Source organism: Panthera onca, chromosome A2 (genome assembly GCF_046562875.1).
Source record: "Panthera onca isolate mPanOnc1 chromosome A2, mPanOnc1 haplotype 2, whole genome shotgun sequence".
NCBI classification, from domain to species: Eukaryota; Metazoa; Chordata; class Mammalia; order Carnivora; family Felidae; genus Panthera; species Panthera onca.
Window position 1 is genome coordinate 57,315,094 of NC_138340.1, and position 13,265 is coordinate 57,328,358.

Below are 13,265 nucleotides of genomic sequence, written 5' to 3' on the forward strand. Positions count from 1 at the left end.
GTCGTTGTCATTGTCATCATCATCATCATGATATCCTGGGTGAGAATCCAGTACCTAGAGAAGGTGCTGTTTCTGTCCATGGGAAAGACACAAGGTTTGTTTGTGCAGGTGTGCAAATGCACATATGTTATTGTCTTGTTGTAGAAGAAATAGGGAAGCCTTTTCCTATTTTTCTACGACTAAGAGATTGAAATTCCACAATGTCCCTCTTAAACTTATGAGTAACATTCATGCAGGACAACACAAACCAAAACGAACAGGAACGTCAGACCTTTGCACTTTTGTCCACATAATATGCACAATTATTGCTTTATGCAGTTGTCTTTTAAGTCAGAGGAGAAAGGGGTACCTGGGTGTCTCACGTGGTTAAGTGTGTGATTCTTGATTTTGGCTCAGGTCAAGATCCCAGGGTCGTGGGATCAAGCCCCATGTCGGGCTCCGTGCAGGGTGTGGAGCCTGCTTGGGATTTTCTCTGCCTCTCTCACTCACTCTCACTCTCTCAAATAATAAAAAAAAGTACATCAGAGGAAGGAAAGAGCAGAGCTACAAATAAAAAGTTTCTTTATTTTTTCATTTGGAATTGAATTACTGACTAGTGTCATTTCATTTTAGCCTGAGAAATTCCCTTTAACGTTTCTTGTAGTGCATGTCTGCTAGTAACAAATTTTCTTAAAAAAAAAAAAATTATTGGGGCACCTGGGTGGCTCAGTCGGTTGAGCATCCGACTTCGGCTCAGGTCATGATCTCACAGTTTGTGGGTTCGAGCCCCACATCAGGCTCTGTGCTGACCGCTTGCTCAGAGCCTGGAGCCTGCTTCGGATTCTGTGTCTCCTTCTCTCTCTGCCCCTCCCCCGCTGATGCTTTGTCTCACTCTGTTTCTCAAAAATAAATAAATGTAAAAAAATAAATAAAAATTTTGTTTATTTTTTTGGGGGGAGGGGCAGACAGAGAGGGAGACAGAGAACCCCAAGCAGACTCAGTGCCATTAGCTCAGAGCCTGACATGGGGCTTAATCTCATGACCAAGAGACAATGACCTGAGCCTAGATAAAGAGCCGGATGCTTAACCAACTGAGCCACCCAGGCACTCCTGTTAGTGACAGATTTTCTTAGTTTTTGTTCATCTAGAAAACTCTTAGTTTCTCTTTCATTTTTATTCTATTACAGTATTTCACTCATTGATTTTTTTGGATATTAAACCAAAGAATGAAAATTCTTGGAGAGAAGTCCATTTCATCATGATGTATAATTCTTTTCATACATTACTTGATTTTGTTTGCTAATATGTTGTTGAGAACTCTTGCATACATATTTATAAAATATATTGGTTTATAGACTCTTGTGATGTCTTTGGTTTTGTTGTTAGGGTAACACTGGCCTTATAAAATGAGTTGAGAAGTGTTCCAGAGGCTGTAAGTGTTTGTGTTTTTATAGCTTTCACCAGTTTTACCCCAAAGGTCAGATGACCTCCTCATGTCATGCTGGAAGTCAGCCCTTCACCCATGTTCTTCATTTAAAATCATTTTTTTAATGTTTATTTTTGAGAGAGAGAGAGACAGAGAGACGAGTGGGGGAGGGGCTGAGAGAGAGGGAGACACAGAATCCGAGGCTGGCTCGAGGCCCCGAGCTGAGCTGTCAGCACAGAGCCCGACACGGGCTCGAACTCACAAGCTGCAAGATCATGACCTGAGCTGAAGTCGGACACTCAACTGACTGAGCCACCCAGGCGCCCCATGTTCTTCATTTTTTTCATTAAAAAAAAAATTTTTTTTAACGTTTATTTATTTTTGAGACAGAGAGAGACAGAGCATGAACGGGGGAGGGTCAGAGAGAAGGAGACACAGAATCCGAAACAGGCTCCAGGCTCTGAGCTGCCAGCCCAGAGCCCGACGCGGGGCTCGAACTCACGGACCGCGAGATCATGACCTGAGCCAAAGTCGTCCGCTCAACCGACTGAGCCACCCAGGCGCCCTTGTTCTTCATTTTTTGAAGGATATTTTGTTCCTAAAAATTCCTGGTTTACAGCATTTTTTCTTTTTAGCCTTTTGAGGGCATCCCAATGCTTTCTGGCCTCCATGATTTCTGATGGGAAATCTGTTAAGCTTATGAAAGATTCCTTGTGCGTGGTGAATCATCTCTGCCTTGCTACTTTCAAGATTCTCTTTTTGTGTTTGCCTTTTGTTCACTTGATTATGATGTGTCTAGGTATGGATTGCTTTGAATTTATCCTGCTTGGACAATTGTTCTCATACTTTGCTTTAGTTCTTTGAACATATTTAAATAAAAAAAATGTTTTTAGGGTTGCCCGGGTGGCTCAGTCGGTTGAGCGTCCGACTTTGGCTCAGGTCATAATCTCTAGTTGTTGTTGCAACAGTTTGTTTAGTGACTTTCATGAAGGAGATCTGTGTTTTTTGTCATGTGTGGCCAGTGAAGTCTCTGATCAGTTAGCTTAGTGGTCAGCTAATGCTTAAACAGAGATTTCATTAAGTGCCTGGAACCATTAAATCTCCCAGGCTTTGCCGAGAGGCTATGTGTGTATGTCGGCCACAACTTCAATGCTCATGAAGGCAGTTTACAGCCCCACCTTATCCTTCATTTACTGTTTCACACAGCCTCACCTAGCCAGAAGTGAGAGCTTAGAGTCTTCTGAGGTATTTTTTGGGCATGTGTGCAGCCCTACACGTCCTTCTGGTTTCCAAGAAGATGGGACATCTCATTCCTCTGTTCAAAATATTGATTTTGACCATTTCCCCCCAGTTCTCAGTGTATTTACGAGGTGTTTTGGAGGTCCTCACTTCGCCATTCCTGCTAATGTTGTCTTATCCATGTAGTATTTACAAAAGTCTTTACTTTTCACCTCTCGACAGATGACCACGTAAGATGTTTTTAATTTTTGGTCACTGCAAACAAAGCTCTATGAACATTTTTGTCTGTCTCTCTGGGCAGATGTGCTCACATTTCTCTAGCATATATATCTGGAAGTAGAATTGCTAGCCCTTGGGTGTGCACATCTTTGGTAGGTGATGCCAAACTGTTTTCTTAAGTGGTTATACCAAATTAGAGCAGGGTATGAGAGTTCCCCTTGATCCACATGCCCACCAGCAGCTGGTATTCTGAGACTAAAAGTTTTGCCAGTTGGTGAGTATATAGTGGCATCTTCTTGTGGTTTTAATATACATTTCCCTAATTACTAATGATACTGTATGCCTTTCATCCTTTGTTTTTTTTAGTTTATTTTTAAATTTATTTTGAGGGGCGCCTGGGTGGCGCAGTCGGTTAAGCGTCCGACTTCAGCCAGGTCACGATCTCGCGGTCCGTGAGTTCGAGCCCCGCGTCGGGCTCTGGGCTGATGGCTCGGAGCCTGGAGCCTGTTTCCGATTCTGTCTCCCTCTCTCTCTGCCCCTCCCCCGTTCATGCTCTGTCTCTCTCTGTCCCAAAAATAAATAAAAAACGTTGAAAAAAAAATTAAAAAAAAATAAATTTATTTTGAGAGAGAGGGCACGTGCACATGCCATGCAAGTGGGGGGAGGGGCAGAGAGCGAGAATGAGAGAGAGAGAGAATCCCCAGCGCTGCCAGTGCAGAGCCTGATGCAGAGCTCAAACTCATGAATGGAGAGATCATGACCTGAGCCAAAGTCAGACACTTAACTCACTGAGCCACCCAAGCGCCCCTGCCTTTCATCCTAATTGTCCATTTGAGTAATTCTTCTTTTGGAAGTGCCTGGTCAAATAAGCAATTCTTCTGCTTATTTTTCTACTGTCTTGTCTTTGTCTTATTAATTTGTATTTTTGTATATATTTTCAATATGAATCCTCTGTCTGTTAGATGTGTTCCAGTGACCATCTCCCACTCTATGGGTTGTGTTTCACTTAATGGCATCTTTTGAAAAATCTTTTTTTTTTTTTTTTTAATTTGAGTTCTGGATTTGTAGAAGAGTTGGAAAGAGTAGCAGAGAGTGTTCTGGTCTGATCTCAGACTGTCTGCACAGCTGTTAGTGTGCCCCTCTCATCCTTCACCCAGCTTTCCCTTGTGTGATCCTCTTGCGTAATAATAGAATGGGAGTGGGCATCATTTTTTGTAAAGATCTCTGAGAGTAAGTGGTTTAGGCTTTGTGGGCCACACAGTCTCTGTTGCAACTGCACAACTCTGTTTTGTAGTGTGAAAGTGGTCATAAATCATATGTAAATGAATGGGTATGACTATGTTCCAATCAAACTTCATTTACAGAAACAGGTGGTTGGCCTACAGGCCATAGTTTTTAGACTCTTGCTCTGTAGGGAAGGAGCATGCTCTCTTCTTCCCCCTTCTCTCTTCCCATTAGGCAGAATATAGACATTATGAGGAAGCAGAGGCAGCCATCTTGGTTCATGACATGGAAGCCATGTGTTAAGGATGGGTGAGTAATCTTATTGAAGGAAGCTGGGTTCCTGGGCTCCATAGGATTATTACATGAGGGATAAACATTCTTCTTGTTTAATCCATTGTTGTTTGGGAATTTTCTAAGAGCAGTTTGCACTGCATACTACTATGCCCATTTTGAGTGGGGTTTCTATCTCGTGCCACCAAAAGAGTTTTGACTAATACACATGACAATAGGAATTTGGGATCTAAATAAAAGAACTGTCCTGAACATTCTTCTATGGGTAATTGATAGGCTCAGTGTTTGACCTTGTTTTCTGTAATATCTGGGTAGTTCTGTCTTTCCAAAATAAGGGAATAGTAAGGAAGGTTCCCTGATCTTGCTAATGTGCAGAGTGTTATTTCTTAAACTCACTTGACTGAATGGAAACACTTCTCTGTACCTTTTTAGTGAGCATCTGCAACACCACATGCACATCATGGGAAAGGATGAATTACAGTTTGGTGTTCCCCTTGCCTGTAAAGAAAGACAGGTATATAGACTACCTAGTAGGGGACACAGAGGTAAGAGGGATTAATTGTGTGTGTGTGTGTGTGTGTGTGTGTGTGTGTGTGTGTGTAAAATTCATGAATTGTTCTCAGATGATTTTAATTTTTTTAAATTTATTTTTGAGAGAGAGACAGAGTGCAAGTGGGCGAGGGACAGAAAGAGAGGGAGACAGTGTCTGAAGCAGGCTCCAGCTCTGCGCTGTCAGCCCAGAGCCCAGTACGGAGCTTGAACCCACGGACCGTGAGATCACAACCTGTACTGGTCATGTGACTATCTTTGTGACTATCTTTGCCAGGAAACCAAAGAAATGGGAGCAGCAGTTGCCTCCTAGGAGTAGGACTAGAAGAACAGAAGATGAAGACTGACCTGGTACCCTTTGTGGTTGCCTCCCTCCAAAATGGTCCCCAACTATCTCTGTCTGCCTCCTGGTACCATGGCCTTGCATAATCCCTTCCTACGCTGCACTATGGTTTGATCTATCACCAATAGAATATGGCAGAAATGATGGTATGTCATTTCTGATGTTACATTTGATAAGAGAGAAAACTGAAAGGGAAGCCATTTTAGATTTCTTTCTGTGTCAGCCTGACATAAACTTTGTTTAAACCAAGGCCCAGTTGATGGCCCGCCATACATACATGGCATTGTGCACCTACTTTGTAAATGAGTAGCTTGAGGGAAAACCATCTTGTCCTCAAGATAGCTTTCAGTGCTCCTACTCCCTGCATTTCTTGATGTTAAAACTTGTGATTTTTGTCTATGCGAATCTATAATCTTCTGATCTTTTACAAGGTGTAAAAAAATGTATAACCCTGTGAAAGCTGTTCATTCTCTGGAACATCGTCTTCCCTGCGAAGAGTGTGTTTCCTGGGCAGCTGCCCTAACTTGGGATCTAAGAAAACCCTCTGTCTTAATTTTAGAGATTCTAAAAGGTTGGCTCATTTGGCATCAACACATTGCAGAAGACACTCTGGCTTCTGTCTTGGTCGCTGTCTCTGACACCTCCTGCCAATAACCACATGAGTGAGCCATTAGTTGGGCTACAGCCTCTGAAGACTTGAGTGGGGCAGGAGGTGCCCCAAGTGCTCTAAGCTCACTTAACTGGTGTTGGCGAGAGAAATGAGAGAGAGTGAGGGAGTAGACTGTGACCAAGATAAAAGATACCCAGGGACAATGGAACGTCTGAAACTCCAGGATAATTCAGGGATCTTTGCCCTGTCGCTTGGTGGAAAAAATCAAATTGGTTTTTTTCATTTGGGACCTGGTGGATGGCCCTAGATTTGCAATAGACTCTGCCAAAGCAACTTCCCTGTATTGCAGTTAATGCTATCCATTCTGGCATTTTTGATGGAGAGTTAGGAGATTGGCTTCCTAGTGTGAGGTCTGCTCTTCGATAGCTGTATGACTTTGGATAAGCTACCCTCTCTGGAACTGTATTTCAATCTGTGAAATAAGAATTAGATTGGGATCCCTAATGTTTCTTTTTGTCAATGAAGATCTGGGATTTTATTCAAGGGTGTGGGGGTAGTGGAAAGAGCTCCAGTTCAGAAACAGTCCTGGTTTCCAAACAAGTTGGCATTTATTGGCTTTGATACTTGAGTTTAATAATCTACAAAACAGGGATAGTACTTACTAAAAAATGCTTAAGTTTATTCATTTATTTTGAGAGAGTGAGAGAGCGAGCAGGGGAGGGGCAGAGAGAGTGGGAGAGAGAGAGAGAATCCCAAGCAGGCTCTGCACCATCAGCACAGAGCCCAACATGGGGTTCAAACTTATCATGACCTGAGCAGAAATCAAGAGTAGAACATTTAACCAACTGAGCCACCCAGGTGCCCCGTGGGGTAATAATATTTATGATGAAAAGTGTACGTATTCATTCAATATTTATTGACACCCTGGGATCCTGGAATTAACAATCTAGATAACTTTCTGCCCTCAGAGAGATTGCCTTTTGTAATAGTTTCTTACTGCTGCTAATAGATTACCACAAACTTAGTGGCTTAAAACAATACAAATTTATTATTTCTATAGTTCCGGAGGACAGAAGTCTGAAATAGGTCTCACTAGGGTAAAGTCAAAGAATTTTTGGTTTGAGGTTTCTTATGGTTGCGTTGAGGTTATAACGTACATTTTCAGCAATTGACAATACCACAGAAGAGAGGTGTCCTTCTGGGTGTATCAAAGGAGTGAGTACATGCTGTCACTAAGTCTTATAATTGGTGATCTTAATCTTGATCACTTGGTTAAGGTGGTGGTTTCTAAGATTCTCCACCATAAACTTATTGTTTCCCTTTTTCTAATTACTAAATATTTTATGGGAGATACTTTGGGACCGTGCAGTTAGCCAGTTTCTGCTTAAGCTGTCGCCTAGGGTTTAGTTTCTCCGTTTGCAGAAGACACTGTGGCTTCTGTCTTGGTTGCTGTCGCTCTCTGGAGCAGAAAGCCATTGTTCTCCCAGGAGAGGAGATTGGCAAAGGTGAAGGCGTGTGCAGTCGGGCGCCCCGCAGGCCTCCCGTTGCCCTGGAGACGGGGTCCTTCCTCCGTGGGCGCCGCCATCTTGTGGCGCCAGCCCGGGCCCAATGAGCAGCTGCACGGTGGCCGGAGGCGGGGCGGCGGCGGCGGCGCTCCGCGCGGCCTGCGGCTCAGCTCGTCCCGGTCATGGAGGCGCCCGCCGCCCGCCTGCTACTGCTTCTGCTGCTCGGGGCCTGGGCCCCGGCGCCGGGCAGCGCCTCCCCGGAGGCACCGCTGCTGGTCAACGAGGACGTGAAGCGCACGGTGGACCTCAGCAGCCATCTGGCCAAGGTGACGGCCGAGGTGGTCCTGGTGCACCCGGGCGGCGGCTCCTCGTCCCGCGCCGCCTCCTTCCTCCTGGCCCTGGAGCCCGAGCTCGAGGCCCGGCTGGCGCACCTCGGGGTACAGGTGAGTGCGAGCGGGCCTCGGGTGCCGCGCCCCTCCCGGCCTCGGAGGAAACGCGGAGCCGTGGGCGTCTGCGCGCGCTCGTTCCGCCGCCTCGGACACGTCAGCGTAAGGCTGCTGGAGAGCGGCCGCCGCCCACGTGGGCAACCGCCCCGACCGCGGTCCCCCAGTCCTCACCGCGGGCCCCTCCTGGGCCGCCGGGCGGACCCCGCGGCTGGCCTCGGGCCGTGCGAGCCCCCCAGTCCGGGGAAGCCAGGGGAGGGGCCGCCTCTGGAAGAGCCTGACGGGGCGCGGGAGTGCAGCAAACTTGTCGTGTCCCACGACTTGACGCGGGAGCCCAACTGGAGGACCAAGACGTGAGCCCAGATGGGTATCATTCCCTTAATTCGGTGTCTGGCCCATTGTAGGTGCTTCGTTCTAGCCATCATCCCGTACAATCAGAAATGTAACATTGCGTGTTTTCCCGTTTGTAATTTGAAACCGTTGTTGTAATGTACTTAAGGTTGCTAAGAATGCTTTTTAAATTTTGTCCCTCTCCTTAAAGTTATTTTAAAAAGGCATATAGGTAATGAAACCTCTCTTGAACTGTACAGAAAGGTACAGTCCCAATTCACTCCCTTCCCCCTACCGGTTCTCATTCTTGGACTTACCAGTATAGGGCTTGGAAGTTTGCTATTGTTCTTGTTCACGGCGTTTCAGTGAACACTTTTACAACTCGAGGAAAGGAAACGTTGGCTTACGTAGTCATAGGTTTGGCTTTTTATTGCTATTTTCATTAAACAACATCCGTTAAGTGATTACCCAATTATTTGTTGCGAGGAGAATAGTCATTACAGTGTCATATTGTAAGTACACCTTCCTCTCTGACCGAAACTGGAGCTATAAAGCTGGGTTTATAGAGATCATACTTCTGAAACGACTCCTGTTCCCTTTTGTGCCTTGTCCATGATGGAACGCACGGTTTTACTCAAAGGTGTGTGTAAAGATGGATCAAAACTTCATTTAAGTTGGTGCTGCCACCTTTGAATGTTTTGAATGTTAAATCCCATTCTTTTATTCAAACTAGTCCTGATTTATTGAAGTTGCCACGAGACGGTAGCAGAAGCCGTCTGCCATCATGCTGGAGAATGCTTTTGAGCAAGCTAGATTACCGTACCACATGTCTTACTGGCAGTCTGCTTTGTGTTGGGTAGGTCGTTTAAGTGCATTCTCTTTAACCCTCACAACGACCCTTTGAGGTGTGTGTAGGCCTACTGCGGGTGAGGAGTGCAGTCTAGGAGTTATTTAAACCTCCCTGTGTCAGGTTTTAGAGCAATGAGTGAACCTGGGCTTAGGTTAGTTTCAAACGTTGTGTGCTCTTCGCTTTACCACGTTGCCTCATTTGGTCCAGATGTCTCTGTGGTAGGGTTGTGTTGGGATGTAAGAGCGGCAGTCACATTACCAAATTTATTCAAAATCATTTAATTTCGTAGTTTCATGAGAGGCACAAGTTAAATGGAGGTATGTGTTCCCTTATACTCCTGTCCCAATGGGAAGTGTAACTGGACGTTACACTAAGCAAAGAGGGTGTGTTCTCTTCAACGGTTGACTTGGAGGCGTTGGTGAGATGGCCAGAAGTTTTTTCAGTAGGTTATCTTCAGCCCTCCATGTAGAATATGAGGAACTGGTTTGAAGGGACAATGGTGATTACTGATGAGGAGCTCACATCTTAGTACCAGGACCCATCTTAGTATTTGTCCTGTCGTATGACCCTATATTTGAGATCTTTTGTCTCTCTGATCTTTTATTAATTAATATCTTTTATTAAGACAAATCAACATATAATTGAATAGTGATAAGCACGAGTGTACTAGAATGTTACCATTGTGATAAAATTCCAAAGTGATGAAATTTGTTTTTATTAGCCTGTAGAGCTTTATTGAGGATGGCTGTGTAATTACTTTTAGGCATTTTATTTATTATTATCTTTTTTTTTTTTTTTAAGGATTTTATTTTTAATCCCTATACCCGAAGTGGGGCTGGGACTTACAACGCTGAGATCAGGAGTTGCATGCTCTACCCACTGAGGCAGCCAGGCACCCCTTTTTATTTACTTATTTATTTATTTGTAAAATGTTTACTTATTTTGAGAGAGAGGGCGCGTGTGTAGTAGGGGCAGAAAGAGAGGGAGAGAGAATCCCAAGCTGCGCAGAGCCTGACTTGGGCTCTAGTCTCGCTAACCATGATCACATGAACCATGAGATCATGACCTGAGCCAAAATCAGGGGTCAGAGGCTTAACTGACTGAGCCAGCCCGATGCCCTAGGCATTTAAAAATATTAAAAATAGGGGCTCCTGGGTGACTCAGTTGGTTAAGCATCTGACTTTGGCTCAGGTCACGATCTCACGGTTTGTGAGTTCAAGCCCCACGGGCTCTGTGCTGACAGCTCAAAGCCTGGAGCTTGCTTCAGATTCTGTGTCTCCCTCTTTCTCTGCCCTCCCTGACTTGTACTCTGTCACTACTTCTCTAAAAAATAAACATTAAAAAAAATTTAAAAAATGTTAAAAATGGCTTCTTCTTTGTTATAGTTCTGTGTACCCTACTGGGAAAAAGTTCTTCAGCCCAAAAAGTAGTCTTAATTTTTTTTTTTTTTTTTTTTTTTTTAGTAGAGGTTGGGTTGGCAGAGAGATCAGTGTGCATAAGTGTTTTCCTTATAGTCTGTTCTACAGTCTCACGATTCAGGGTGTCTACTCTGGGATAGACCCTGCAGCCTGCTGGAGTTAATATTTTCTTCCTGGTTATACATCTGGTGCAGTGAAGGATAAGAATAAGGGAGTGTGATAAGCAGTGGCTGTTGGCTCCTTCTCCCCAAGGGCTTAGGCCACTGTTGACTTCTTTTATGCAAGTATAACCAGTTTTGGCCCCATGGGAGACTTTTCTACCACAACAGTAAATAATCCTATTTATTTTCTGTGCACATGTGTATTTGAATGTAAATGAAGAAGAAAACATTGCCTTTATATTTGGAAATGTAAAGTGTGAGTATAAATTGTTTTTTAAAGTTTATTTGAGAGAGAGTACCTGCCACAAGCCTAATTTTTATTTATATGTGTGTATTTGATCATTCAGGAGAATGTTAGGTACTTATAGAGCTCATTATACAGCTTATTCAGTGCAAAAGTAAGTCTTTGGCAATGTTCTTATGTTTCAGACAAAAAAAAAAACATTACTGAAACCAGAATTCAGTCTTTAAAAAGTTCTGGTAGTTTGAGTACTTCACTGTGGACATTCTGAGGCAGTTAGTTAATTGTTGACTCAAACTTAGAGACAAAAGACATAAAAAAAAAAAAAAAAAAAAAAAAGAATAACCTCTTCTGTCCTGTTACAGGTGAAGGGAGAAGATGAGGAAGAGAACAATCTAGAAGTACGAGAAACCAAAATTAAGGGTAAAAGGTAAGCTACCAAACAGAGTATCTGCATATCTTTTTCTTGTTACAGGTTATCAGATCGCGGTAGGAATCATAAGGTAGGATAGTTGCTTCGGAAATAAATACAGTGTTTGGTGTTTTAGAGGCTGTTTCAATTAATATAGTGTGTGGTAGTCTGCTAATCCCTGTGGGGATAGGGATCCCCAGCCAATGGGTGGAGAGCTGGTATGTGAGAACTCCAGGCCGTTGGCCTCAACAAATAGCCACCCATTTGTTGTTGCTACCGTTCTCTTTCCAAAGGGCAGGTAGCTCTTACCCCTTTACCTCTTCTTGAGCCTTCAGGGCACTGAAAGTGATGTTTCTTTGCAAGAGGTAGACTGAGCTCTGTGAAGGCTGGGGTTGGGCTTACCTTGTTCTCTGCTTTAACCTCAGCACCCAGCAAGGGGCCTGGCACTTCTTAGTTACTGTAAAACACTTTGTTAAGGATATTTTCCAAAATACATATAAAGCAGGAAGAATTGAATACAGAACCCTCGTATATCTTATCACACAGCTTCAGCAGTTATCAGTATGTTGCATGGTGTATACTGGGCACTGAAATATTTGTTGAATGAATGATGTAGGAAGAAAACATTTTTTATTTTTATTTTACTTATTTATTTAAATTTTATTTTTTTAAAATATACATCCAGGGGCGCCTGGGTGGCTCAGTCGGTTAAGCGTCGGACTTCGGCTCAGGTCATGATCTCACGGTCCGTGAGTTCGAGCCCCATGTCAGGCTCTGTGCTGACAGCTCGGAGCCTGGAGCCTACTTGGGATTCTGTGTCTCCCTCTCTCTCTGACCCTCCCCTGTTCATGCTTTGTCTCTCTCTGTCTCAAAAATAAATAAACATTAAAAAAAAAAAAAAATAAATAAATAAAATATACATCCAAATTCGTTAGCATATAGTGCAACAATGATTTCAGGAGTAGATTCCTTAGTGCCCCTTACCCATTTAGCCCATCCCCCCTCCTACAACCCCTCCAGTAACCCTCTGTTCTCTGTATTTAAGCATCTCTTATGTTTTGTTCCCCTCCCTGTTTTTATATTATTTTTGTTTCCCTTCATGTTCATCTGTTTTGTCTCTTAAAGTCCTCATATGAATGAAGTCATGTGATTTTTGTCTTTCTCTGACTAATTTCGCTTAGCATAATACCCTCCAGTTCCATCCACATAGTTGCAAATGGCAAGATTTCATTCTTTTTGATTGCCGAGTAATACTCCGTCGTTTATGTATACCACATCTTCTTTATCCATTCATCTGTCGGTGGACATTTGGGCTCTTTCCATACTTTGGCTGTTGTCAATAGTGCTACTATAAACATGGAGGTGCATATGCCCCTTCGAAATGGCATCCCTGTATCCCTTGGATAAATACCTAGTAGTGCAATTACTGGGTTGTAGGGTAGTTCTATCTTTAATTTTTTGAGGAAACCCCCATATTATACTGTTATCCAGAGTGGCTGCACCAGCTTGCATTCCCATATTTTAATTTTTTTAATGTTTGTTTATTTTTGAGAGGGAGCGATAGAGTGCAAGCCGGGGAGGGGCAGAGAGAGAGAGAGAGGGAGACACCAAATCCGAAGCAGGCTCCAGGCTCTGAGCTGTTAGCACAGAGCCCAACATGGGGCTTGAACTCACGAACCATGAGATCATGACCTGAGCCGAAGTCAGATGCTTAACTAATTGAGCCACCTAGGAGCCCCAAAAGAAATTTTTTAGGTTAGTGATTCTTTTTTTTTTTTTTTTTTTTTTAATGTTTATTATTTTGTTTTTGAGGGTGAGAGCGAGCGAGCAGGGGAAGGACAGGGAGAGAGGGAGACACAGATCAGAGGCAGGCTCCAGGCTCTGAGCTGTTAGCACAGAGCCTGACATGGGGCTTGAACTCATGAGCTGTGAGATCATGACTTGAGCCGAAGTCAGACGTTTAACTGAGCCACCCAGGTGCCCCTAGATTAGTGATTCTTAACTGGGGGAGGGAATGGTCATGTC

General features: G+C 43.8%; 1 protein-coding gene across 2 annotated transcripts in view; it reads left to right on the forward strand.

The window, feature by feature from the left end:
• The first annotated feature begins 7,497 nt into the window (after window positions 1-7,497).
• The window catches only part of RPN1 (ribophorin I), a 30,645-nt gene continuing 24,877 nt past the window's right edge, over window positions 7,498-13,265 (forward strand). The window contains exons 1-2 of one of the 2 annotated variants that reach the window (XM_060631911.2): window positions 7,498-7,828; window positions 11,194-11,258. In XM_060631911.2, coding sequence (XP_060487894.1) covers window positions 7,568-7,828; window positions 11,194-11,258 — 326 coding nt within the window. In that variant the 5' untranslated portion in view covers window positions 7,498-7,567. Of the gene's footprint in view, window positions 7,829-8,927; window positions 9,015-11,193; window positions 11,259-13,265 lie in introns of those variants that run through there. The other variant, XM_078442682.1, reaches the window with a different exon arrangement.